Genomic DNA, 27,862 nt, shown 5'->3' with positions numbered 1-27,862 from the left:
ATATTGTTGGGTCTACTTTTTGAAAGAGAAATCTAAAGTGTTTTCTAGATTTCAAGAATTCAAAGCCATGGTAGAAAACCAGATAGGCAGAAAGATCAAAGTCATAAGATCAGATAGAGGAGGTGAATACATGTCTTTAGCATTCATGAAATTTTGCAAAAATCACGGCATTCAAAGACAATTCACTTGTGCAAATACTCCTCAGCAAAATGCAAGAGCGGAAAGGAAGAATGGTACTTTAGTAGAAAGTGCTAGCCATGCTTAGTAAGAAGCATATCTTCTGAATCAGTACAGAAGCAATAGCCACTGCAAAGTACTTGCTTAAATTGGCTCTCGACCAAACCGATTCAAGGTATGACACCTTATAAAGCATTCACTGGACACAAACCACACATTGGGCATTTCCGCATATTTGGTTGCATAGCATATTCCCACATACATGATGATCATCGTAGGAAATTGGATGTGAAGTCACGTAAATGCATCATGGTTGGCTACAGTGAAGAAAGCAAAGCATACAAGTTGTATGTTCCTATTAATCCCAAGGTCATTATCTCCAAAGATATAATCTTCGATGAGGAATCAGAATGGAAAACCTCAAATACACAGGAGATAGGCACACCAATTACTTAGTCATCTACAGAAAAGATTGATGAAGAAGAGCAAGAATTGCCAGCAACACCCCAAGCAGAGCTGCAGCAGCTCAGACGGTCTACTAGGGAAAGCAAACCTCCAACGAGATTGAATATGCTCAGAAAGGCAAAGCAATTCACGTTGAAACCACCAACTATGCTCTTATGACTACCATCATGGCTACAAAAGAGCCAGTGTACTTCCAAGACGCAGTAGACAAGCCAAAATGGCAAACTGCTATGAATGAAGAAATGGATGCTTTGTACAAGAATAATACTTGGGAATTATGTGACCTTTCACCAAGAAAGAAGGCCATAGCAAACAAATGGGTATACAAAGTGAAGTACAATCCAGATGGAAGTATTCAAAGATACAAAGCTAGACTAGTTGCAAAAGGATTCGCACATCAATATGGTCAAGGTTATGATGAGACTTATGCTCCAATAGCAAAGATGGATTCCATATGTTTCTTGATATCACTAGTGACACTCAGCAAATGGAATGTATATCAGCTCGATGTCAAGAATGCATTTCTCAATGGTTACCTAGACCAGGAAGTCTACATGCAACAACCAACAGGCTATGTTGAACCGCGAAAGGAGAATAAGGTTTTCCATCTCAAGAAAAGTCTCTACGGCTTAAAACAAGTACCCAGAAGTTGGTACAATAGAATCGATAAGTATTTTGCTAATCTGGGATACATGAAGTCCAATGCACATCATACTCTCTACTACAAAGTTCAAGGGGAAGACATTATTACTGCCCTTTTGTATGTAGATGATCTGATTGTGACAAGAAGCAAGGATAGCTTCATCAAAAAGCTAAAACAAAACTTATCTGCAGAGTTCAACATGAAAGATCTTGGACTTATGCACTATTGTCTTGGAATTGAGTTTTGGAGAGATTCAGACAGCACCTTCATGAGTCAACTCAAGTATGTTGACAGTCTCCTGAAGAAGTTTCATATGGTAGATTGCAAAATTGCAGCCACTCCCATGGAACAGAGTTTCAAACTTACTAAAGATTCAAAAAAGCCTACAGTTAATGACAAATACTACAAGCAGCTCATTAGATCTCTTATATATCTAACTATCGTACGGCTAGATATTTGTTATGCAGTAAGTTCACTTGCACAGTTTATGGTAAATCCAAAACAGTCTCAATGGAATGCAGCCAAAAGAGTCTTGAGATACGTAAGAGGTACAAGACAGTTTGGGATAGAACAGAGGAAGTCATCCACGGTTGCATGGATACTATGACAATGAATATGCTGGAGATCATGAGACCAAGAGATCGACACACGGATATGCATTTTTCCTTGGTCAAGGTGCTATATCATGGTTGTCGAACAAATAGCCAGCTGTTTTTTTTTCTTCAATTGAAGCAGAATTGAAGCAGAATATAGAGCACTACTAGAGGTGCATGTGAGGCTATATGGCTCAGAATACTATTATCAGAAATAGATTACTTTGATGAGTCAAAGCCAACTACAATATACTATGATAACCAATCGGCTCAAGCATTGGCATAGAATCCAGTATACCACTCCAGGATAAAGCACATTGATGTCAGAGAGCACTTCATCAGAGAAAGAGTGTGACTTGGCAACATCATTGATAGCAAAGAGAATCTTGCAGACATCTTTACAAAACCACTCGGTAAAGAGCTTTTTGAGAAACACCGACTAGCTCTGGGTTTGACGCGAAGGACATTCCCATTAAAGGGGTGTGATGGAATGTAATGCTCATTCCTTCTTCGATTCCCTAGAATCATCATCTTGAGGGAAGGCCTACTTCATGATGTTGATCTTGAGGGAAGGTGTTGAAAGTTCACGCTCAACATCATGTGATCATATGTGCACAACACTAACCCAATAGAGTGCTATAAAGGAAAGGGTTAGATGCCCTAGCCCCTAACCCTAAATGGGTTTGTATATATTCTACATTTTCAATAAATCTAGTATACAGTTAGTCATTTGTGGTGTGCTCTCTAGCTGTGCCCTCTCTCCTCATCTCCACTCTTCTCTTCCTCTCCCCTCTTCATATACTGTCAACTCCTACCACCACCACACTAGCATAGATGAGAGCGATGACGCCCCAATTCAGAATGCTTGTCTACGAAGGAAGAAGAGCACCGTGGAAACACAATTACAAGAACTCGAAAGCCCGATGGTGTCATTCTCTCTCGTGATCATCTAGAATGCTAAGGTCTGGGGCTCTTGCAGTTTAGGGATGAGCACTAGTCTCAGGTATTCAAAATAAGGGGAAAAGTACTTGAGGTACTACAAAAGGAATAATAGTTCGTTAGTTGCCATCATGCCAATGAAAGACCAAAGCAGACACCCTTGATTACTTTTGCACGACACTAGATCGCTCATTCTGGAGCACTTCAAAAGTCGCTCTAGCATCAATGTTTTGGCATGCCAAAGGTAAAGCCTTAGCATTTGTTTTGAGTTCTCTTATGATGGGAATTGTGTAAGGGTCTTAAAGAATGCTATGATAGAAGGGTAACATAAGAGGGGATTTAAGGGTTGCATAATCTAAGGGTGAGGTGTGAAGAGAGGGCTAGGTCTTAGGGTTCACTTTTAAGGTACATGATGGAAGCATAACCTTAGAGGGTTATCATTTCAAGTTGCCCTTCCTCTTCACTATTATGGAGGTGGGGTAGCTCCATGAGCTTCCCCACCTATCTTTTAGTGCGCTCCCCTCCTCCCTATACTTCCCTCCTTTGTTCCTTTCCCATCAAGGACTGGGGTCTGGGGTCACTAGAAAATAGATCTCAGCTGTTAGATCAAAATTTTTGCAAAATGATAACAACCCGCAATAGTTGCCCGAGCTTAGTATACGCCATGTGGCTCGCTCCACATGAAGGCGAGGGACAAAGGTGTCCCCTCTCCCTTTCTCTATGCCTTCATTCAAGGTTGTTTATATGTGCCTCTTGCAATTCTAGTCCTTGTATCTACAATTTTGGTGTATGTGGTTGCATCCTTGCATGTGTGTCTAAATGTGAGACAGTGTTGTTGCATCAAAAAATCTTTTGTATATGCTTTTTGGTTCAAGTATCTTCCATGTGCTGTTACTCTATGCAAAAAAATTCGGTACTCTGTCTATTACATGTGATTCGCAAATCTTTCATCCATAACAAACTTCTAGATCTTCTCTCATGCTTTCTCATTGTGTGTATCTTTTGGACCTCCTTGAAGAATCGGATCTTTAGTGGGCATCCTCGTTGTCTCTACCACATGAAGCAGATCCATGGCCACTACCATGACTATTTTTGATCGATCGATCGCCTGGGATTTCTCATTTTCTCGTTGTCCCAATAGAACAAGCAGCATGGTCTTCATTGATTCTTTGAATTTTCTCTATTTAACTTAAGAGGCTTGAAGTAGAACTTATTTGGTGATGCTTCAAGTAGAAGGTATTTGTTGTGAAGTACACTTCATAAGGTGTTTGCAGTAGGAAGGAATAGTTGGTGCATTTCGACCTTTTGGAAAGATGCTTCATTGGAGAAAAAAAGTCTTTGCTTTATGACTAAGGTCTAGATTGACAGCTAATATTTTCTCTTGCATTTCAAAATTTCATGAAGTGTTTGTAGTAAGAAGAATAACTACTGTGTTTATTTTGAGCTTTTGGAAAATTTGATTGTTGAGAAGAAAAAGTATCTCTACTTTTTGAAAGCTTTTTTTTTGTTAGCTCCTTCTTTTTGTTGGAAAAAAAAAAGTATCTCTGCTTCTACTTTTCTAAGTAGTGTGGAGAACATAAATAACTACATGAGGAAGCTTAGAAATGTAGACGAAACCCTTGTATTTCCAAATTTTATAAATTGTTTGCAAGAGGAAGAAATAGCTATTGCATTTATTTCAATCTTTTGGGAAACTGCTTCATTGGAAAAAAAAAGTATCTCTGCCTTTAGAAATATGTTTCATTGTAAGCTTCACTTCTTTCCATTGAAAAAAAATGGTCTACTATTCTAAGAAGTTGTGTGGAGAAAACAAAGTATTGTGTTCCCTATTGTCTTTGGAATTTCAAAGCTAAGGAAGTAACTTTTAAAGAAGAATGCATTTTTGTAGAAAGGAACTTAAAGAGGAAGATTAGAGATTGTTTTAACTACAACTTTATAAATTTCAACTGCAATGAGAAACTACTTTGGAAAAGCTGGAAAATTTTGTTGGGTTTCCAAAATGATAAGGATTTTATCATGTAGAGCAAATGTTTTTTTTCTCAAGGCAGAGAAAAATAAGTTCCAAGAATGAGTCAAATTTCTGAGATTTCAAAGATAGAGAGAGAAGTGATTGTGGGCTTGTTTTTATTCTATGGAGCACCAAAGTCATCATGCTAATATGGTAGCAAAAAATGCTGAGATCTTTGATGATGTCCAACCTATGGATATAATTTATGGTATCCTACCTGAAATGTGAACGACTCTTACTTTGAATTGCTTAGATCGAAACTAGTCTCAATCTACAAAATCTGAAATATTGCATGGCAACACTTTCTTTCTTTCTCTTAGATTCTGACAAGGGCCTTACTAGCGCACAATCTAGGAGTAATGTAAAGCATTTGATGCTTTAGATCATATATCATAACCTCAGGAGGCGAGTCTAGTTCACCCAGAACTCCTCAAAAGCATGATTTGAAGCAACAAACTTCAAATAAGCATCCACAGTGTACCCAGGCTATAAAAAAATCTCTCAAAAATGCTACTGGATACAAAGAAAGACTTGCTTCAATTAAGGAAGGTTAGTCTTGCAATTTCGATTGAAATTATAATTTAAATATTAATAAAGATTTCATTATTTGTGGCTAAGTCTTTAAGTCTGTTCAAGGATTGACAATTGCAGTAGAGAATCTTTTATTGCACCTTATGAATGGGAATTCAATCAAAATTCTGATGACACGGTTGTTATTGAATTCATCCAACCTCTACAATGTGTTGAAGCTTTCCTGGTTTTGGAAATAAACCAATTGTGTGAGAGTGCACTCAGATTTGCATTTGAAGGTAAAATATTGGTTAAATATGGCACAATACGTGCTTCAAAGGGTCCTTGCCGAGGCTGTTAAAGGCTGATAGTACTGGTTGGAGGGAAGAAGAAACTATCACCATAGTGGTTTTTGAAGTGTTCCTACCAAGATTTGCACATGCCATAGAGGTTGATGCTCATTTATACATAGAAGGGGATGTCGTAAGAGCCAAAAACCATAACAACGATGGGATGTGCAATTTGTCTTTGCATGTGGATGCCACTACAACAATTATAAAGAATGAACTTTTTCCATGCCAAATAAGGTTCCTAATAGAAAAAACCATAAATGAATTTTTGTTGGAAGTCTCAATAGTCCCAAATGCCATTGAGATTACAACGATTACTTTTGTGGTAGTCTCCATTGATACTATGTCCAAGGCTACTGGAAGCCAACTTGAACAGCTTACAATCATTGCTGGAACCGTCTCAATAGATCAAGCAATAGTAAATCCATCGACTTTAGCTTCTCTTTTTTCTTAGCAAACTTCATTTTGAATAGTTAGGGCCCTTTGATGTGCTTTTTGTAATTATCTTCTTAGCAAACTTCATTTTGAATAGTTAGGGCCCTTTGATGTGCTAGAGAGATGTTATAAGTATCATCGCATAGTGAATGAATTTAAGCAAAAAGGGCTCAGCAATGTATATCGCTTTAGAGTGTGGAATCAAAAGAGTAGCAACCTCTCTATGATGGATGGAATAATCTTAACAACTCTTCCCACTATTCAATTGGAATAGCAGCTTATGGAAGCATTGTCTAAGCAGATTTCAAAGCTAGGTTATGGGAAAAGGTAAACCTTTTAGAGCATAACATTGCATATCCTTTTGATTTGTTGTAATCTCATATTACTAGCAGCTGATCATTGAATGTTTGTAGGTATTTGGGACACTTGAAATAGTGAATTTAAATAGCATTAAGATTGAGTCTATTTGCAAAAATTGTAAAAGTGAAAAGGTGAGCTAGTAGGGGAAAAAACATTTTTGTCTCACCATTGTAATCAGCATAGTGCAATCACATAATTCCCAAGTTTACAAGGAAAAATCATAATATGTGATTCCTCTCAATCAAATGTTCTGCTCCAAGGAATCAAAGTTGACAAAATCCTTGCTCTTGATGAACCCTTTCTTTTATAGTACTCCAAAAGATCTTTGAATGCAAAGGTGACACTCGGAGCTTTCAAAAAAGTTGGCACATTTTCAATCAACATCACGGTCACATTGTTTCACTACTAGCCTAAAATAGGTACTTAAGAAGTGGATAACATTCACCTCTTGTAGAATACAACAAAGTTTTTTAGGAGGAACACTCTTTGTAGTTTTTGGGAAGTATTTTTTGTTCAAGAAAGTTGCTTTTGCAGTTAATGCAAATTTCGAGATCTTATTTTGCAAAGTTGATAAAGTATTTACTATAGCAGTGGCTTTTTAGATTTGACATACTTTGTAATCAATTTTGTATATTTTGCAATTGACTTTTTAAAAAAAATCAATATATACTTCTTTGGAATACACTCTTTTCTTCCATTTTGAGTCTCACAAATAATACTTGCTGTTGCAGACTTTGACTCTACTTTGAAATGTTTTTCTATGTAAAGTTTCTTGATTTTTGAAGTGAGGTGTTGCTAACTTTAGAGTCTTTGATATTTTATATAATAAATTCCTCTTTTATTTTTCAAAGTTTGATGATGATCTAATATAACTCTCATATAAGGCTTTCAATGATTTAGCAAATTTTCAACTTAGCATCATTGGATGCTCCTCTTCTTTTGAGTCATGGCTAATGTGATTTATTAATGGCATTCTACAAGTCCATTTTTTATTCGAATTAGGAACACATCTAGGAGTATGGATCTCCTTCTTGAAGGGACACTTGATAGCTTTGATGTAGACTTAACCTTCTTTGAATCACTACCTTCCCAATAGAAACATCTTCTTGGCATTAGCTCATCTTCTCGATCACAGATACAATGTCAAAGCCTGACATCGAAATTTGTATCAAAGATAGTTGAGGACTTGCATCTTCAAAAATCGCAGACAATCTCAGTGTAGAAATGCTTCCTAAACAATGATGAGTTTCTTGTGTTGGTCATCAGCTGCTTGTGGCTGCTTACACTTTTTGCTTGTAACTACTCTCCTGCTACTTATGCTACTAATTTAGTTTTGCTTCTATGTTGATTGTTGTGTCTCACTTTGCTAGTCTGCTCTACTTTGGCTGCTAGCTGCGTCACATCTCTTGTTTGCTACTGCCGTTGTTTGTTGCAGCAGAGTAAGACGTCCTCTGTTGCGCTAGCCTCTGTTGTTTTTGTTCTACTTCGCTACTAACTTTGCCTGCTTGTTCTAGGAAATTGCTAACACTTTCATTCTGTTGCGCTTGCTGAGCTTTGTTGCTCTAGGCTACTTAGCTACGAGGCTAGGATGTTCACGCTATTGCTATATGTTGCCAAAGGTAGTTAAAACACTCGCGATAGGGAGTATACAAACGCTGAGCAAAATGCGCCAAGAAGCTTGCAGGAGGAGGCTAGGAAGAGAAGGAAATGGGTACCAAATTTTGGACAGATGACAGACCTGCAGTATTGCAAAACAATGGAGAAGAGCACTAGAGGAGTTAACCTCGAAAAGGCTGAAAGAACCTAAAAAATGCTATGATACATGATAAAATTTTACGGAGGCCATGATACATGATAAAATTTACGGAGAGACTAAGCCAAATGTGGAATAAGCATGAGAGAAAGTTGTCACAAAGCAACGCAACAATATTGATCACTAAGAAAGATTTCTCACACATTGACCTTTGATCACTAAGAAAGATTTCTCGCACATTGACCTTAAATATGTAAGAGGAAGAATCCACTCTCATGTACTAGGCACCCGCCCTCCAAGTGTCTCACATGCAAGGAGGTGATTAAAATTAGTTGCCACATAGCACCACATATGTCACAAGCCTAGCACACAACGAAAACCTTAAACAGCCTACTCCACTTAAGTACACATAGCCCAATTGGTATTAGATGCTATGATATCTATCTCTCAACCCTTTCTTCACATTGGGTGTATCATCATGCTAATCGAGTGTGGCATATGGATAAGCCTCTTCCTTGGTGGCTACATCAACTTTCCATTGTTTGGAAGAAAGTTTCCTCTTAAGCGCAAGGTGTTCTTATGGCGATGTGTGAATTTCTTACAAGACAAGATATAGCAGCTTCTATTTTCCCATCTTGTGGTTTCCATCTTAACACAATGCCCATCTGCTTTGGCAATGCCTCATTGCTTGTCAGTTTTTGAGAGGTTCTTCAACTCGTTTTTGCAGTGAATGATTGAGCAAGTTAGCCTAATTGTTTGTGAAGTTACAAGGCAATATGTGCCATTGAACACTTTTTCATTGGATCAGATTGTAGGCTCTCTGGACTATTTGGTTGTGTCGGAATCGTGGAATGAGAATTTTCACACTTTCTCTTGCTTTAGGCATTCTTTGCAACAATCTCAACATGATTGTTTGCAATTAGGTCATATTGATCAGAATCAGTTTATGTGGTTGTGTACTGTTTTTGACTTTCATACTTCTTGATCCCTCACAATGAGGGTTTCTCTTATTGTATTCGTTCCTTTTCAATACTGTAAATAGTGTCTTTGCTATTAAAAAAGTGTGGATGTGTCTATGCGCACACGCGGGCATATGTGTGTGTGTGTTACACAATTTGTGTGTGTGTGTGTGTGTGTGTGAGAGAGAGAGAGAGAGAGAGAGAGAGAGATTGAGATTATTGTTATTATTGAATGACCAAAAAGGTCATGAGACAACTTAAGTGTAGTTAGTAAAAAATGAGAGATCCCAGGTGCTAAGGTGAGAGATGGACTTGATATTCTTGTGATCAATGCTCACCTGTCTCAATTTGCTTAAGGTCAATGTGTTCCTTGCAGCCTCACTAGCTCCGAAGCCGAAGTGTGGCCTTTTGAAAAAGTTGGGCAAAGAAGCTAGTCATTTCGTGGCATTGAATGCATAAGCTCCCATATAGGATCCATGTTTAGTGGGGTATAAGAGGTGAGGAGACGAGTGGTTGCCAATCTCCTGATCAAAGAATGTGGTTGATCAGTTTGGCCATGGGATATAGGGGGGGGAGAGAGAGAGAGAGAGAGAGAGAGAGAGAGAGAGAGAGAGAGAGAGCGAGGCCATGAAGAAAGCACATGAGAGACATGAGACTTGCTTCCAGAGATATCACTTTTGCTCAAGGGTGTTTCCACATGGACACCCCAGCTTGAGCGAGCCGTGCGCAGCCAAAAAGATTGGCTGCCCACCAAGATTTGGAACTGTACATCTTTGGCGGGCACCCTCAGTGTGTAACCACCCTCATCTTGGCATGGCAGCATAGCTTGTACTATACTTGAATGAATTGACAAAAGGTAGTATCTCATTATATGTTGACCCCTCCACATATAATTTGGGCTGATCTTCTTGGATTTCTATATCCATGGAGAGCAAATGCCCATCCAATACTTGAGATTCAAGGTCTTTAACCACCTCAGTCATGCTAGGTCGTGATTCTGGATCATCTTCCACGCAGCTTAGCGCTAGTTCTACAAATCTTTGAACTGCCTTTGGCGGATAGCCTGTGAGCTTGGGATCCACCATGGATTGTAATACAGAAACCATTTCGCCTTGGGCAAGAGCTGTTCTCACTTGACGCACCACATGCTTGCCTCCTTGAAATGCCATCCTGCCTGTGACCAGCTCCAACAGTACCACACCAAAACTATAAACGTCACTTTTTGTAGTGAGTCGGTTGGTCATGTAGTAATCTGGGTCCAAGTATCCCTGTATTCAATATCCCATCATTAGATCCTTCTAATTTCACTAACAAAAGCAAGTCGACCCAAGAGTGTTTGTGCAACATGTTGCCATTTTCTCATCAGGATTAAGCTGCTGTTTAAATTGCATAACAAAAGCAAAGTGTCTAGCTGAAACTAGTCTTCCTGCAAGATGAGACATTTGCAAGATGCTACATTGACTTTAACATCCAAAATCATTTTCATATGTAAAAAGAAGCTTGGTTAAATGCCTCAGCTGACATACCACCATTGATCTCAGTTCAAGTGCCGACAGAGGGAAATCTGTGCCAGTATCCTCGACAGATGCAAGCTTGAAGAGGCCAATATCTGTCACCTTAGCGACAAGTTTGTCATCCAGAAGGATGTTGCTTGATTTTATGCTTCTATGTATGATGGGTGGATTAGCTTCATTATGCAAGTACGAAATACCCCTTGCACAATCAAGCGCAATTGCAAGCCTTCTTTCCCAGTCCATGTGGAGTCCAGTTTGACCTGGATAACTCAAGAATATCCCAAGTAATTAACTACATAATTACTTTTGTATGTGAGCTTAAATTGAATTTGCAGACTTGAGCTCAAATTGAATCTCGCACATGTCTCCAAATATACCTGATAAGCATTCTCTTATTGTCCCATTGGGCATATACTCATATACTAGCATCTCCTCTCCTTCCTCAAAACAAAAACCAAGTAGCCTAACCAGGTTTCTGTGGTGCACCCTAGACAAAAGCTCTATCTTGATTTTGAACTCTCTTGCATCTTGTAAAGAGTTCACTTCTGCCCTTTTTATTGCCACTTGCTCTTTGCTGAATAGAAGATACCCTTTGTACACCTATACAGAAAATAAAAACATATCTTAAGGCATGACAAACTTTTGGACAAGTACAGAATGCTTGGATTTCTTTATTCATTAGAAACATGCCATCAGGATTTTAAGAACTCATGCTCATAGTCATGTTCTACATGAAATTGATACAAACTACACTATCAAGGAAGAGCCTCTAGGAAAAAGATTCAAAACCACAGTTTTGGGACAGAAAGATACCTTTCCGTATCCTCCTTCACCGATCACATTGTTTAAACCAAAATTATTGGTACATTTTCTCAGTTCATCCAATGAAAAACAGCAGGCCCCTTTCAAGTGAGGAAAATCTGATGTCTCCCCTTTGGTGGCTGCAATCCAAGCAGCTAGAAATAACCACCATGGTATCCCATCAGCTCTAATGCATATGTAGTAATTTTAAAGAAAGAAACCAAGAACTATCATCGGGTGAGATCATAGATGGCAAGATTACTTACTGAAAGGTTTATTTTGCTTCTGTGCTTTTTCTGCTCTCTTTTTTTGCTTGATAGCATAAATTGCAAACACTGTGATTGCACCCACAAAAAATGATATGCTGACTCCGATACCGATCTTTGCAGCTGTGCTGAGTTTGTTTACAACAACCACTGCATCATGAAATGGGATCCATTAGCAGCTACTAACAGTGTAGAAAAATTAAAACTGGAGAAAGCAAGATACCTCCATCAAACTTCTCGTATGGTGTGGGTATACTAGATAAGGGCCGGCCATCAATCCACAAATCAATAGTCCAATGTGAAAAGAGTGTAATCATAACAAATGATAGTACGTTTAAAGCACACATGGATGAGACAAGGTATATAAATTTTTTATGAATAACCTGAAGTGTAAGGGTGGGCATTAAAGTCACAAAGATATGGTCCGACATCAGGATTCTGATCTTTGAGTGAGGCAGATATCAGAGCTGCATCGTAGGGATCCCATACATCTGTGCTGCTAGGTGGGAACACCAAAACCGTTAGTTGACTATTCGAGACGACCTGCATTGTTCACGAAAAACCTGTCAGGTGATGGAAAAGTTTTAGTTTTGACCCGATTAAAGGAAAATTGGGTGTCACAAAGAAAACCTGGATACAAACCTGCAAAAGTATCAATGGAAATGTTATACATTAACACTCACCTGCACCACTACTTGTAAAAGCCTACAAACCTATGTAAATTACTTCTTCAAAGCCTGCAAGTTTGTGAACTGAATGGAAATGTTTACTGTGTTAACACTGACCTGCACCATTACTTGGGTCTCCAGGGATGTAAGGTTTCCAACATCGTTCATCATGCTCAGCCCCTCTGCGAATAGTTGCTCCATCGTTATGGAGATGTTGGAATCTACCAGAAGGGGGACTTTTGTTGCAGCAAACGTAACGTTCCCCACAACCGGGCGAGCACATTGGCAATCCCCAGGGCCAGAAGCTTTTGGATTGATTGCATATTCATCTTGGCATCCATTTGTGCAATTAGCTGATGCAGAGGCAGAAGCAACTGGGGGCACAGCAGGCGTTGTGCCAGATTGTGCAGCACTCGTGCAAACTACTGGATTGTTGTTACAGTAGGGATTCCCATCCAGTCTGGATGTGAAGCACCGGAGAAGTTTGTCAACAAAGACACCATCGTACATAACTACCAGCATATATTCACAGAAAATGGGGGTCTCGCAACTCTCACAGTAATTTGTGTCCGTAATTGCCTTTATCAAGGCTGGATATATCGTTGTTCGTCACATCCACCAGAAGAAGTGTCCGACTTGATGCGTTGAGGTTCAACGTGCCATTCAAACTGTTAGACCCAAGTGTCCTGTAGTTAACCAAATATGCATTTTCTTTCAGCTTCTTCATTTTGCGTCCGAATTTGAAAGTCGATGTATTGAAGTCATGAGAAACTTACACGCTGGAGATATGGGAGAGTGTAAAAATTTCAGCGGGTATTTTGCCAGTTAAATTTGCAGATTGAAGAGATCTGAAAACAAAATGAAGACCAGAGAAACATCTTCCCACCTTTAATTATTAAGAGCAATCTTGCTTTCCTATTGGCAAAATCATACCTGTAAATGGCTACACAAACAAATACGCTAATAAACAAACATATGTCTTAACAGCGAGTAGAGGCTTGTCAAATTTGTGATCCAAGCTGGAATCGTTGAAGAGTCAAACTGATTATTGCCAAGGTCCCTGGATGAGGACGAAGCCATGAATTTAGAATGAATACAAAATCACTATATAAATGCAGAACATCTACAATAATGCAAAGCAGTGTCTTCCACACGCTACTTGTAAAAAAACTCTCCTTACAGAATTTGCAGCTTCGCATTGTTAGAAAGGTCTGGGAGGTGACCACGTAGGGCGTTGTTATTTAGCTGCCTGCCCCACAGAAGAAAACAGAGATATGTCAGCCTCTCATTACACGAAGAGTACAGGGCTTGAGATCAGCACTGTAATTAGAGATGAGGACAAAGTATTCTTATGCCCCTGGTGAGAGTTTTGAGACTTTACAATGTGGTGAGATTCTGAATGCTACTGATACTCTCTGGGACTGGGCCATTGAGCTCATTGGAATCCAATCGCCTGGCCAAAAGAAAGCAAACCGTGAAGACTAGACGATTGTTCAACCAACACAACTACAGAACCGAGAAATCGGGGCATTCTTGCCTCATCTCATTTCAAGGAAGAGGAGAGTACAGTCACCATTAATATACTTACACAATTGTAACATATTGCAAATCACCAATCGTAGAAGGAATACTTCCGGTGAAATTATTATTGTATAGCAATCTGGTCATGCAAATTCAAACGATCAATGGTTTGCAACTGGCCTCCAAAATTAATCGTTGCAACCTGAAGCTTTCGCAAAATGTTTCGACGGTCACACCTCTGAGCTCTATACTCTATGCAATGCAGAGAAAAAAGGCCATGATCCACTTACACGTGTACGAGCTGCATCTGTGAGTTGAAGATGGAAGATGGAATGCTTTCTGAGAAGAAATTACGTTCTAGATGGCTTCCATTTTACAGTCATGACACAATCAGACCCTGAGTTACCAATTCGTGCCCCCAATCCCTGCGAGTTCGTATTCATACTAAAAATTGCGATTTACGTTTGCCAAAGCCAGCAATATTCATTGTATTCACTCACAAGTGTCGTGCATTTGTTAAATTGTCTAAGCCGCTTCCGCTACCACTCGACGTTGAATCCGGCAGCCTTCCACTGAGATGATTGTTCGATACATCAAGCCAAAGCAATTCCTTGAGCAGACCAATGCTTGCAGGTAAAGGTCCCGTGAAAGAGTTCCCAGACAAGCCACTGCACATTCAGTAAACCAGTATTGGCTAGCGTAGAATCAGCAAAGACCTGAGAGCATCTATTCGCCCATCCACGAAGATTGGGACGTATACGTACAAGAATAGTAAGTTCGTCATATTCCCTATTTCTGATGGAATTGGGCCGGAGAAATTGCAGAACTGCACAAGACTAAACAATCATAGGACGTAATTAGGCCTGACTGCTGCAGATCAATTTTGAAGCAAAAGAGCCTGCCGAAGAATTATGGGAAAAACACAGAGTATGAATGCCTTACAATTGCATGAGATTCGTCAATTTACCAATCTCATTGGGAAGACTCCCTCCTAGCTTTGGATTAGATGACACGTCCCTATGATTTCAGGAAATCCGTAAGGTCATAAACGCATGCGATATTTAAATAACTGCAAAGATTTCACCCAAGTTGCTAGAACCGTACAAAGCCATCAAACCGGTCAAGTTTCCAATCGCAGAAGGAAGAATTCCGTTTAGAGCCTGATTAATGAGAAGCCTGCCGTCATGAAAGATGAAAATTTGACAAAATTGTCAGTTGCCTCGTCAAATCATCCAGTTTTCCGTCCGATTTAGCTGGAATCGAGGATCATCCTTTTAATTTTGTAATGCAGGCGCTTCAAAGTTGAAAGTAGCTAGGCTTGCCAAGGAAAGGGATGCAAAACTGTACAATTGAGTGACTTGTGTGTTGGTGCTGTCGCATACGACACCGACCCATTTATCTTGACAAGGATCGGTGCTGGTGTCCCATGACGAAGGATTCGAAGACCACGCTGTGTGCAAAGCAATCAGTGCAGTCACTGCATTTCAACCCGATCGGAGCAGGAGCTTCAGTCGAGAACCAGAAGTTGGAAAACACATATGCAGATGGAAATCGTTCATCGAATTTGAAGTGGCATTAAGCAACATATGGAGTGCAAACTTCTGTTTACGACACACAAATTAAGTCGGTGCGGCCGGTAACGGACAGCAATCTGAGATTGAACCCGATTACGACAAACAAATTAGGCCACAATTTAAGGTAATGTTAGAGTGAAGGAAACGGTCACGGCAGCGAAAACTGTGCAGCGGTATCGATCTGCTGCGCAAGGAAGATGGATTCGGCAAAGCAATGAGCAGAAAGTACTCGATTGTGTGTGCTGTTGTGGAGAACGAAAGGATTGAAAGGGGGGAGGACAAACCATGGTGAGGAAGGGTGGTGGAGGAAGCTGCTGCGAGGAAGAAGAAGAAGATGAAGATGAAGATGAAGAAACTGAAAAAAGAAGAAGAAGAAGATGAAGATGAACATGAAGAAGAAGATGATGAAAATGAAGAAATTTTATTCATCTTCATCTTCATAGTTCAAGTTCTCAAAGGATTCAATGCATGCATCCTTGTAGCTATAGCTACCTCCCAATACAAGCAACTTGGTGCCCCTCTTCTGTATTTGCACTTGTCTTGTTTTGTGTTCCCTCTCTCTTTCCCTTCTCATCCTCGAATTTTTGACTCGGTCATTGTTGCTCAGATGTCTCTTCGGAGACATCTGATAAAATTGGAATGATATAGAGAAGATTAGCATGGCCCCTGCGCAAGGGTGACACGCACAAATCGAGAAATGGTCCAAATTTTTGGGTCCCATGGGTCGTTTTCGGCCCCCCGTGGACGATAATAATTTCTACTTCTCTCCCTGTTGTCTCAGCACTCGCAGGGTTCACCCCCGAAAATTTAGCGTGCCATGTGCATTTGGGTATTTGAATCCCACTTTCAGAATTTTTTTTTTTTGCAAGATTACAATAATAGGAGGGGTTTTTTTAATTCAATTTTAGAAAAAAAAAAATCCGTTACTTCATAAGTAAAGAGGGGTGGTTTTATTCAAGAAAGAAATCTAGCTGAGGGGTTTTAAAAATACACCTTGAATGCACGTGACACCTAGGATTTCTTAAGAGTGCACGAGTCTTAGCGAGACCGCCACTATTGTCAACCCACCTCAATTTGATATTCCGTTGGTGTCTAAATGAGCTCCCGGATTCCTCGGTACAAATATTCGGAAGCGGCGGCTCAAGTCGTTGGGGTGTCCCTCCACTTGAGCTGTGCTGGTTGCCCACATATGATTCCCTTGGGATTTTGTGCGTCTGTGCCTCTGAGAGAAACGTCACCGCCGTGATTTGAAATTCCATCGATGTCAAACAAAACTCTGAGATTCTTTGAAATTTTGTCGATATCAGGAAAAACTCTGAGAAACGGTGACTACTCTCAAATTCACTGTGATTTGAAATTCCATAGATGTTAGACAAAACTCTAAGATTCTGAGTAGAAAAAGCTCAAAAGCAACATCTTGAGCGGTTCAAGAGTTCACGCACCTGAGCTGGCTGCGTGCATGCGATTCCCTCAGGATGGTGGTCCTCTCTACTACCTGTCAGCATGTATGCCACGAGCACTTGGCCCGTCATAGTTGGCGATGGGTTTGTGTATGGGGAAAACCAGAGATCAAAAGGCTTTTATGATGTCTCTCTTGATTTACAATTTCATTGTACATAGTTTACCAATTTTTTATAAACATCCGTCTACCTCAAAAAAAAAAGCTCCAGTGTTTTGCAACGTCCTCTGGTTCTCCTGCTCTAAAGTTTACAAAATTATAAAAGTAAGGGTTATTTATGATTTTTCCCATCAAAAGTGTCTTGCTTGGATGCCATTAATTCTCAAGCCTCTCCAGCCCCTCGCCTTGCCTTCATTAGATTTTATTTAATTTTCCCATCCATCACTACGAAAGTACTCACTTGGACTAATGCTCCCCCACGAAAGTACTCACTTGGACGAAAGTACTCACATGGACTAATGCTCTCCCACCAATTTCCATAGAGCCAAGCGGCCGTACCCCCCCCTCCCCCCCCCCTCTCTCTCTCTCTCTCTCTTTCTCTCTCTCTCTCTCTCTCTCTCTCTCTCTCTCTATGTAGATAACACATTTGCATATTACATGAGAACAACTACTTGTTACCCTGTTTCAAGACTCCCCCCAAAAAATTCTAAATATAACATAGCCCTAACATACGGGTAAACTTCACAACCTCTAATAAGAACGGGACTAACTTTGTTCACAACTATTTCTCTCCCTAATTCTTAAAAGTTAAAAGCTGGAAAACAATATGTGTTCTCAGACTTGGTTTATATTTTAAGAAGAAATAATGAATTACACAATTTTATATAAGTTCGTGTTTATGAATTTAAATAAGGCCAAATTGCATGATGCATATCCGTTTCCTTTGAAACTCTCAATGCTTGTAGTCTTCAAGAATATGTGTTTTAATTGAACATTCTTTGAAATGTTCAATGCTTGTAGTCTTCACAATACGTGCTTTGATTGAATAAATCAACTACTAATCAATGTCCATGTCAAAACAAATTTATTCATGACAAGTACATGCATAATAAAAGTAAATGTCAAGCTGTATAATCATGACAACTATATGCATAACAAAAAGGAAAAATTATCCATAAGTGGAGGGGGAATCTCGAGGGGTTCGCATATAAAAAATATGACTATCACATGAGTTCAACATAGGCACATTATAAAATCATGTTTTTAACCAAATATATTTATAAAGGGGTATCACAAAAATAATTTTAAGGAAATAGGGTGTCTTTTCATAATACAATATTCCCAAATAAGGGATTTTTTAAATTGCCTCGAATGCTTGTGATATATAGGGTTTTACATATAGTGACCTCCGTAGGAGAGAATTAACATGACAATCTCCAATTATTGTAATCTTCATTACTTTGCTCTTCACAATTTTCATCTCTTCCACCCTCCATATACTTTACTACTATTTCTCAAGAACTTTTTATAATCGAACAATGGGCTACTTACTATACAAGCTCATTGCAAGATGCATACATGATACATTAAATAAGAAACTTTCCCAAAATTCAAGGGAGAACTCTCACTCAACATGAAAGTAACTGATTGCATGTCAACAATCTTGAAAGATGCATACATTAAATAATGAACTTTCCTAGAACTCAAGGGATAACTCTCACCTAACATGAAAGTAACTTATTGCACACTTCGCAAACTTGCTCTTCACAATTTTTTCTCTTCCCCTGTTTGCTATATTGTTGCTTCTACATCTTGTGGATTCAAATAAAAGATGATGTTCACATTGGTAATTGAAAAAATGCTAGCTAGATGCCTCATAAAGTCTTTAGAAACAACCAAGCAAAGACAAAAACCATTGAATGCAATGAGTGCAAGGAATGTCACATCTTTCTTTCAAGAGTTTGTACTATGCTCTCTTTGAGAACGACTTGTTGTGTTTAATTCTAGATGCACCTCAAAGATGCGGACTACTTAGTCAAACATCTAGCAATGTGCCTTTTGTATAGAAAACTAATCTCTAAAATGCTCATGCAATGTTTATAAGAGATGCAACGAAACATCTCCATTTTTGACATTGCATGCATAGAAGGCTACTCCTTTCATACCTTCATTTTGACATAAAAAATAATGTCATATTGAATTAAAAGACCTCATATTAAGAACGACATATCCAAACTTCGTGCAAATACAATGAGCAGTGCAATAAAACTCTAGGTCTCTAGTAGCTCTGCTGCTCATCATCTTAGTCCCCTTGTCTTTCCTCCTTAGTTGCAATATTATTGAGTTTTGTCTCTCCCACTAGATATACAAACTCTCCTTCCTCATCCTAAATTGGAGGTTAGGACTCATCTGATGCTACCTTTTTCCCTCCCCCCCCTAAATTGGAGGTTAGGACTCATCTGGACTCTATGATTGTGTGAATTATGCTTTGTTCCCACTTCCGAGGCTGCATATGGCAAGTCATTTTATGCACATATTCTTTGCACAATGAATGTGAAACTTGCATTATATCTTCATCCATAATCACACAGTGTTGATCTTTTTAAAGATCATAGATAACAGTTGCTCCTATAATGTTCATATATCAATAATCTATGCTAGGAATAGATCCAAAATCTCATTGACCAGATGTTGATGGCTTTTGGTATCATTCAGAATGGCCTTGTAGGATCCCAAAAAATGTAGTTCCTTAAGACCATTGAAAAATGAATACATTGATGAAAATTTTCCTAGCACAATACAAAATCACCTATGATTTTTTACTAGAGAGAAGTAGCCCATGCTCATTGTCTCATGGCAATGCATTACTACACACATGCTTTAGATTTGACTTCACGTTATAGACCATTTCAACACTTACTAAGATATAATGTGCCCAAAGCTACAGAACCCATAAAGTTAGAATAACATAAAGTACACCTACCAAGTCATAGACTCCACTACACGTGTGTTCTTTTAGTGCTCCTATCATTGAAATTGCTTAAACTTTAGAATGGAAAATACTAAAACTCTAAGATGGATCTATATTATTTACTTTTAAGGTCATTAGCACTACCCTTTAGCCTAGAAATCCATGCAATGAGTTGCAACAACAAAGCATCTTATCATTAACTGTATTAGAATCCAACAATTCTTTATGCCTTTTCCAATTGGTGGTAAGTATGAGTTAAAAACACTTCGAGATATTGGCCATTTTTTGACACATATCTCAATAGAATTTGTGAATAATTTGTTCTTGAAACCATGCGTATACACATCAATAAAAGTCTAAAAAAGGATGGCATTATCATTTGTTTCTAATGGCTTTTTCTAGCAAAACTAATGTTTGTATGCACATCGTTGTAAACATCAGGTTTTTGTATTATATATTTTCAAAAAAATAGGGGAAAATGGGGCCTATAAATCCCCATTTTCCCCCACTATAAGTCACAATAGTGAGATGGAGTGCACCCAAGTAGGATGCTACAATGTGTACATACGTATGAAAGTACAAGTCATGATGCATTATAAAAATGACTTCAAAAAGAGAGATAAAATAGTACTTTCACATGAATGTTTAAGCTGGACACAAAAAATCCTTTCAAAAGGAATACAAAACCATACTCCCATAAGAAAAGGGAAATTGAGCAATGTTTATATATGACTACCATCAAGAAGGAGACTATACTATACATAGTAAAGTCCTACAAGAATCCCTCATCATGACTAGAGCCCCATCCCTCACACTCACCTTGATTGTCATGCTCATGCTTTCTAATAGATGGGGTAACCTACACACATCATGAAAGAAACATCTTCTCAAGCAAACCAACATTTTGTAAGGTAAAAGTATCTTGGTTAGAAAGCATGGGTTGAAGACTTTCCTTATGCATTGTTACCCAATCAAGCTATACTTCCTCCAAATACAACTCGTCAAAAAGACTTTGCATGTTGTTATGAGGAAAAAAATGACACTCCTCCTTGGTTGGGAAATGGATGATGCTAGAATCAAGAAGAGTTATTCATGAGACAGTGAATTATTTAGTGCAAAGGGAAGAAAATTACAAATGCATAGATTGAGAAAAATGTTATAGTAAAATATTATGCAATCCTTGTCACTACATGCAAGGTGAAAAGTACCCTTCTTTTCAATCCAAGCAATCCAAGACCTTATTACTACTCATTTTCTTATTGAACTTGTTAAGGTCATCTCATAGATCATTCTTGGAATACTTCAATCAATCTTATGCACATGTGGTGGCCTTTGTATACCAGCTCTCACCGCATCTCGGATCTTTGATTTGCAGTGTCTTAGGACTAGATACATGCAATCAAGCATCTAGTTACTACAATCAAACTACAACTACTCATGCATAGAAAACTCTAGATCCTATATGATATTGTCTTTTTAATCCAAACCTTAGCAATAGAATATTTGAAACAACCCTTGTAAAAGTCCCTAAGAATGACTTGTTGCATGCATGAGATGACATGAAAATCATCATCCACAATGATGTATATTATCATATCCACACTTATATACGAGAAATCCTCTATGGATGAAATGACATGTGAAGCAGCTCAACCATCCTCTATGATATGTCTCATCGAATCCACATCATATGACAAGCCCTCAAGAGTTAAGAGATGGTTCCCATGCATTCAAGAGCATCATTTGTAGTGTAATAGATGAACCCGAGGTGCTTCTAGAGAGGTTTCTCTATTTCATTGCCAACAAAAGGAGTAGCCATTCCACTAGCTAGCTATTTCTTGGGATGTAGCTGTTGAGCCACATGTAATAGAGAGACCATATTACCCGAATGGGTCGATGCATGATTGGGTGTATGCAATTAGAGAACTATTTTTTGGGCCACGATGCACCACACTGTGACATGCTGGGTGGCGGATGAGATTTGAATTTAGAGGCGAGTTCATGCTCTCATTTTCTCCCAACATATTGATGGCCATACTAGCATACTGATGAGACTTGAAGTAGAAAAAGATTATTTCCATCCAGGATTTTGCCTTAGGAGTGTGGTCCCTCATCAATTAGCTAAGCACACCAACATGATAAGTCCTTGCATGCTTGTTTCATTACGGCTTGCACATAGAGGGATTTGCAACCCCCAAAAATTATCAATCCAACAAAGACACATGAAGAACTCCTAGATCGAGCTATTGCCTTTGGAGAAAAGTGATGCAACTGTTACATTAACTATAATACCGAGGCCATGATAGAAGGTGGGAAACCAAGAGTGTGGGGGTTAAAGGTCACTGTGCCTTTACCCCGGTTATGTACAATACTCAAACACATATATAAATGAATGAAAAAGAAGATTAGGGTGGTTCTGCACCCACCAAAACTTGTGTGGTTCTCTGTCTCTCTCTCTTCTTCTTCCGTTCTTGCTTCCGTTGAGAGCACTCTCAACTGGTATCAGAGCTCGGGTGATCTAGCTGAGCGTGCGTGAATGCTTGAAGCTCGGCAGCTCTGTGGGAAGAAGGAGAAGCTCTGTGGGAAGCTTTGTGGGTGACTTTACTTGCATCCGAGTATGCAGAGACCTTGGAAGAACCTTTGGAAAAGTCACTTTGGCTTTGCGAAGTGGTTTTGTGAGCCTGTTAAGTGGTTTCAAAGAAAAAGTCGTTTTTTGAGCTTTTCCCTGTTCCGTTCGATGACAGAGACTCCGTATTGACTTGTAGAGGCAACTATTGCTTGCTTTTGGTGTCCACTTCACTTCAGAAGCTTGGAAACACCTTCATTCTTGAATCTGGGATCATTTCATTGGATTTCTGACTCACTGTGTCAGTTTCTGCATTTTTTGCCTGGGTGTTGGAACTCAAGTTTGGAGCAACCATTTGCAAATCTGTAAGTTCCAGTGGACTCAAGAGGTCCTAAAACTTCTATGTTGCTCATCATTCGCTCTCCGGTGGAGTTTACAAACAGCTCTGTTTCCAAAAACGTTTTTCAGTCTGTGTGTTGGACCCAGTGATTGAGACCACGGTTTCCAAAACCGTCTGTCCCATTGCGTTTCGGACGCCCAAAAACCCCTACCTGTCAGTTCTTGTGCGATTTGGTGGAGGATTTTCAGAGTTATAGATCTCTGTGTATTCGATTTCGTCTCTCTGTTATGCATTTTTCATTCTAAGGTTTTGAAACCTTAGATTTATGCCACATGGCAATGGAGAAGTGTTGACTCCCATTTCTCACTCATCGGTTGGGATTTTGGAGTTCTGACAGAAGAGAGATATTTGCAGATTTTCTTGCTGAGTCCGATTATGCAATGGCGCCCATGTTTTGAGGCATCTCAGGTTCTATTTTCAATAGCGGTCATTACCGTGGGACTATGATTTCTTGAGCATACCTTATGCAGATCACTCTAGTTGCAGTTTGAGCAGTGTACGCTCATTCGTGGTATGCATTGGGTTGCAGTGGATGATTTATAGGCCATTTGGATGCATTACGGTCCTTATTGGATGCGCTGATAGGCCCAAATTGCCTTGTGGGATGCTATTTTTATGGACGCTTTGCACATGGATGCTATTTTATGCTGAGGGACAGCTTTGACACATTGCAGGTGATGCACTGATAGTGCTATGCTCTCTTGGATGAGATATTATTGATGCATATGCTAGTGGACGGTGTTTATGGTTGAGTCATTTGGCACTTATTGGCATTTTCTTTTGGGCCAGATTTGCTCATATGGATGCATAGTATATGCACATGAGTCAGATGCATCTTTTGATGCTTTGAGCTTTGAGTTTTGGTGATATTTCACTCTATTGTGGCATACACATTTGGGTACACCTGGTATTTGGTGTGATTCTCTCTTGCAGGCACTAGCGTTTGGGATTTTGTTTCATTTGCATCATGGCGTCCTCTTCCATGTCTGAAAAGGAGTTTTTCAACATTAAAAAGTTTGATGGGACAAACTTTTCTTTGTGGAAAGAACAAATAAGGGATGTGCTTATTCAAAAGAAGCAGATTAAACCCTTGGCAGGGATTGAAGCTAAGCCTGCAAATATGTCTGAGGATGATTGGAATGAGTTGGATGCATTAGCAAAGTCTACTATTAGACTTCATCTTGCAGAGTCAGTTTATTTCACAGTAGTAAATGAGTAGACTACGGAAGATTTGTGGAAGAAACTGTGTGCCACTTATGAGAAGGAAACTGCCTCTAATAAAGTTTACCTCATGAAGAGGTTGTTTGAGCTGTAGATGAAGGAAGGGGTCTCCATTGCTTCTCACTTGAATGAATTCAATATTATTTTCAGCCAGCTTCAGGATCAGAAAATGAATTTTAATGTGGAGACTAAGGTAATATTTCTCTTATGTTCATTGCCATCCTCATGGGATACCTTTCGTACAGCTGTCAGTAACTCTGCACCTGGTGGAGTATTGAAATTTGATGATGTTATGGGTAGCTTGTTGGCCGAGGAGATTAGACGGAAGTCTATGGATGGCAACAAGCAGGATGCAGCCTTAAATGTGCAAAGGGGCAGATCACAGTTCAGGGGGAAGTCTCAAGAAAGAGGGAAGTCTCGTAGCAAATCCAGGGCACAGAACATTGAGTGTTACCACTATGGCAAGAAGGGCCATATGAAAAAGGATTGCTACAAGCTGAAAAGAGAGCAAAAGGATAAGAAAAAGAATGCAAATTGGGGTGCAAATCAAAAGGAAGAGAGTCCAAGGGAGGACAAAGGAAAAGTGAAGATTGAGGAGATCAATGCAGTCACACATGATAGTGACAATGATGTTCTGTTCATGTCTAGTTTATTTGCACAGTTGCTTACCACTTCAGATGATGCATATTCCCAGGATTGGATTTTGGATTCTGGTGCTTCATTCCATGTTACTCCCCATAGGAAATGGTTCTCCACTTATGACAGTGGAAAGACAGGTTGTGTGCATCTTAGAAATGACTATGCATGTGACATAGTGGGGGCAGGTGACATAAAGTTTTCTTTTGCAAATGGGTCTGCATTTGTTTTGAAACATGTGAGACATGTGCCTAAGCTGACCAAGAGTCTTATTTCAGTGGGTGAGCTAGATAATGCTGGTTTTCACACCACTTTTGGCTTTCAGAGTTGGAAAATTCAGAAGGGCTCTATGCTTTTGGCCAGGGGTGCCAAGTGTGGGACTTTGTATCCCTTACATGTATCAGGGCTATTTGATCATGTTGTTGCAATAACCGAGCAGCTAAGCACTTCTTTGTGGCATTGCAGGTTGGGGCACATGAGCCAGAATGGAATGAAACTCTTATGCCGTTTGGGTTATGTACCGCATTTGAGTTTCTCTGATTTTGAATTTTGTGAGCATTGTCTCTATGGGAAGCAGACTAAATCAGCCCATAAAAGAAGGGGTAAGAAAGAGTTTAAAATGCTTGATTTGGTGCATTCAGACATATGTGGTCCCATGCCTACACGGTCATTAGGCGGGGTTGAATACTATGTGACATTCATTGATGATGCAACTAGGAAAGTGTGGGCTTATGCTATAGCTCGGAAGAGTGATGTGTTCCAGGTATTTCAGAAATGGCTGGCCTTGGTTGAGAATCAGTCAGGTAGAACGCTTAAATGCCTACGGACTGACAATGGTGGAAAGTATCTCTCTCATGACTTTCAGCATTTTTGTGATACACGTGGGATTAAGAGGGAGCTCACATCCCCTCGTACTCTAGAGCAAAATCCAGTTGTAGAAAAGATGAACCGTACCATTCAAGAAAGGTTGCAATGCATGCTTTCCAATGCAAGTCTTTCTGGTGGTTTTTGGGTTGAGGCAATGAAGACTGCAGTGCATGTGATCAATAGATCACCTAGTAAGAGTTTGGATGGTGGTATTCCTGAAGAGGCATGGAGTGGCAAAAAGCCCTCTTACTCTCTCATTTGTGTATATTTGGGTGTGAGGCATATGCACATGTGCCAAAAGAGCTTCGAAAGAAGCTAGATCCTAAGTCTAGGAAATGCATCTTTCTGGGTTATGGTGAAAGTGGAGAGGTGGGCTATCGTCTCTGGGATCCAGAAGCAAAGAAGATCATATGCAGCCATGATGTAGTCTTCAATGAGAAAAAGATGCATAAGGCACCCATGAGGGATGTGGAAATGAGGAGAATCACTTTCCAGGATGTGAATCCACCTGCATATGTTGATAGACAGCAAGCTGTCCATGCACCAAATGTGCAAGAAATGGTACCACCAAGTACTCCCACAGGTATACAATCAAGGGTAGATGATGGATCATCTATTGGTGGAAATGATGAGCCAAATGTGGCTGATATATGCAGGTGGGACAGCAAGCTGAAATGCCCTTGAGAAGATCATCTAGAGTGTCTAGACCGCCTGATAGGTTTGTTCCAAGGGTAGACTATGTGATGCTTACTGATTGCGGGGAGCCTTCTTGCTATAAAGAGGCTATGATGCGCGAGGATCAATGCAAGTGGGAGTATGCTATGCAATCAGAGATGAGTTCACTTATGAAGAATAAGACTTGGTACTTGGTTTCTTTGCCACATGGAAAGAAAGCATTGCCATGTAAATGGATCTACAAAATGAAGGTCACAGGTGATGATGTGACTAGGTACAAGGCCCGTTTGGTTGCTAAAGGGTTCAAGCAAGAGAAGGGTGTGGAATTTGATGAGATATTCTCTCCGGTTGTGAAGATGACCACACTTAGATGCATGCTTGGACTAGTGGCATCAGAGGATATGGAGCTTATGTAGATGGATGTCAAGACAGCTTTCTTGCATGGGGATTTGCAGGAGGAAATTTACATGGTGCAACCGGAAGGCTTTGAAGAAAAGGGCAAAGAGCATTTAGTTTGCGAGCTGAAGAAGAGTCTCTATGGTCTTAAGCAAGCGCCTAGAGAATGGTACCAGAAGTTTGATGCTTTCATTCGGTCCCAGGGTTTTAGAAGGAGTGAAATTGATCACTGCCTCTACACTAAAAGGGCTAAGGATAATAGCCTGATAATCCTGGCACTATATGTGGATGATATGCTATTGGCTAGCAAGAATACTTATGAGCTAGATGCATTAAAGGCCAAGTTGCATGAGGCCTTTGATATGAAGGATTTGGGACTTGTAGGTCATATTCTTGGTACACACAACACACGTGATCGGAGTAGGAAACTCCTTTGGCTTTCACAAAAAGAGTATGTTACAAAAGTATTGCAGCATTTCAATATGGAGGGGGGGAAGGCAGTGAGTACTCCATTGCCTCCATATGTGAAATTGAGTCATATAGATAGTCCCAAATCAGATGAGGAAAGGGCCATGATGGCCAAGGTTCCTTATGCATCAGCGGTTGGGAGTCTTATGTATGCTATGATAGCTACTAGACCAGACATTGCATTTGCAGTGGGAGTTGTTAGCCGGTATATGGCTAATCTAGGAAAGAGGCATTGGGAGGCAGTTAAGTGCATCATGAGGTACATGAAGGGTACCAAGGAGATGTGCATCTGCTTTGGTAAAGGAGACATGCGTGTACTTGGGTACATAGATTCAGAATATGCAGGGCATGTGGATAGTAGGAGATCCACTTCTCGTTATGTGTTCACCTTTGCAGGTGGTGCAGTGTTGTGGATGTCTCGCGCACAGAAGTGCGTTGCTTTGTCTACCACAGAGGCTGAGTATGTTGCAGCCATAGAGGGTTGCAAGGAGGCTATATGGCTTGATCGGCTAGTGGGAGATTTGGGGATTCATACAGGTGTACCGACATTGCATAGTGATTCCATGAGTGCTATTCAGCTAGCACGAAATCCAGTCTTTCATGCAAAGACCAAACACATTGAGGTCAGGTACCATTTCATCAGGGAGGTACTTGAGGACAAGCGCATAGAGCTTGTCAAGGTTCATACAGATGATAACCCTGCAGATATGCTAACGAAGAGTCTACC

The 27,862-nt window shown here is 39.8% G+C and overlaps 1 protein-coding gene and 1 non-coding gene across 2 annotated transcripts; one reads left to right on the top strand and one right to left on the bottom strand.

The window, feature by feature from the left end:
• Nucleotides 1-9,530: 9,530 nt before the first annotated feature.
• LOC147887292 (leucine-rich repeat receptor protein kinase HPCA1-like) lies at nucleotides 9,531-15,977 on the bottom strand. The gene is made up of 20 exons (XM_087394268.1): nucleotides 15,821-15,977; nucleotides 15,310-15,439; nucleotides 15,067-15,138; nucleotides 14,905-14,979; nucleotides 14,727-14,798; nucleotides 14,463-14,630; nucleotides 14,253-14,327; nucleotides 14,030-14,101; nucleotides 13,823-13,894; nucleotides 13,622-13,690; nucleotides 13,427-13,501; nucleotides 13,218-13,289; nucleotides 12,999-13,127; nucleotides 12,559-12,901; nucleotides 12,157-12,316; nucleotides 11,774-11,923; nucleotides 11,520-11,662; nucleotides 11,084-11,306; nucleotides 10,719-10,966; nucleotides 9,531-10,460 (listed from the first exon to the last, which is right to left on the bottom strand). The coding sequence occupies exons 1-20, from the start codon at nucleotides 15,975-15,977 to the stop codon at nucleotides 9,996-9,998; spliced, it is 2,970 nt and encodes a 989-aa protein (XP_087250394.1). The 3' UTR covers nucleotides 9,531-9,995.
• Nucleotides 15,978-16,145: 168 nt separating this feature from the next.
• On the top strand, nucleotides 16,146-16,248 carry LOC147887291 (U6 spliceosomal RNA). The gene has a single exon (XR_015543267.1). It is a non-coding gene; the product is annotated as a U6 spliceosomal RNA (small nuclear RNA).
• Nucleotides 16,249-27,862: the final 11,614 nt, after the last annotated feature.

Source organism: Dipteris shenzhenensis, chromosome 23 (assembly GCF_047967505.1).
Source record: "Dipteris shenzhenensis isolate YYH24624 ecotype China chromosome 23, Dip_SZ_1.0, whole genome shotgun sequence".
Taxonomy (NCBI): domain Eukaryota; kingdom Viridiplantae; phylum Streptophyta; class Polypodiopsida; order Gleicheniales; family Dipteridaceae; genus Dipteris; species Dipteris shenzhenensis.
The sequence above is the reverse complement of the archived record's forward strand: the minus strand, read 5'-3'. Positions and strand labels throughout refer to the sequence as shown.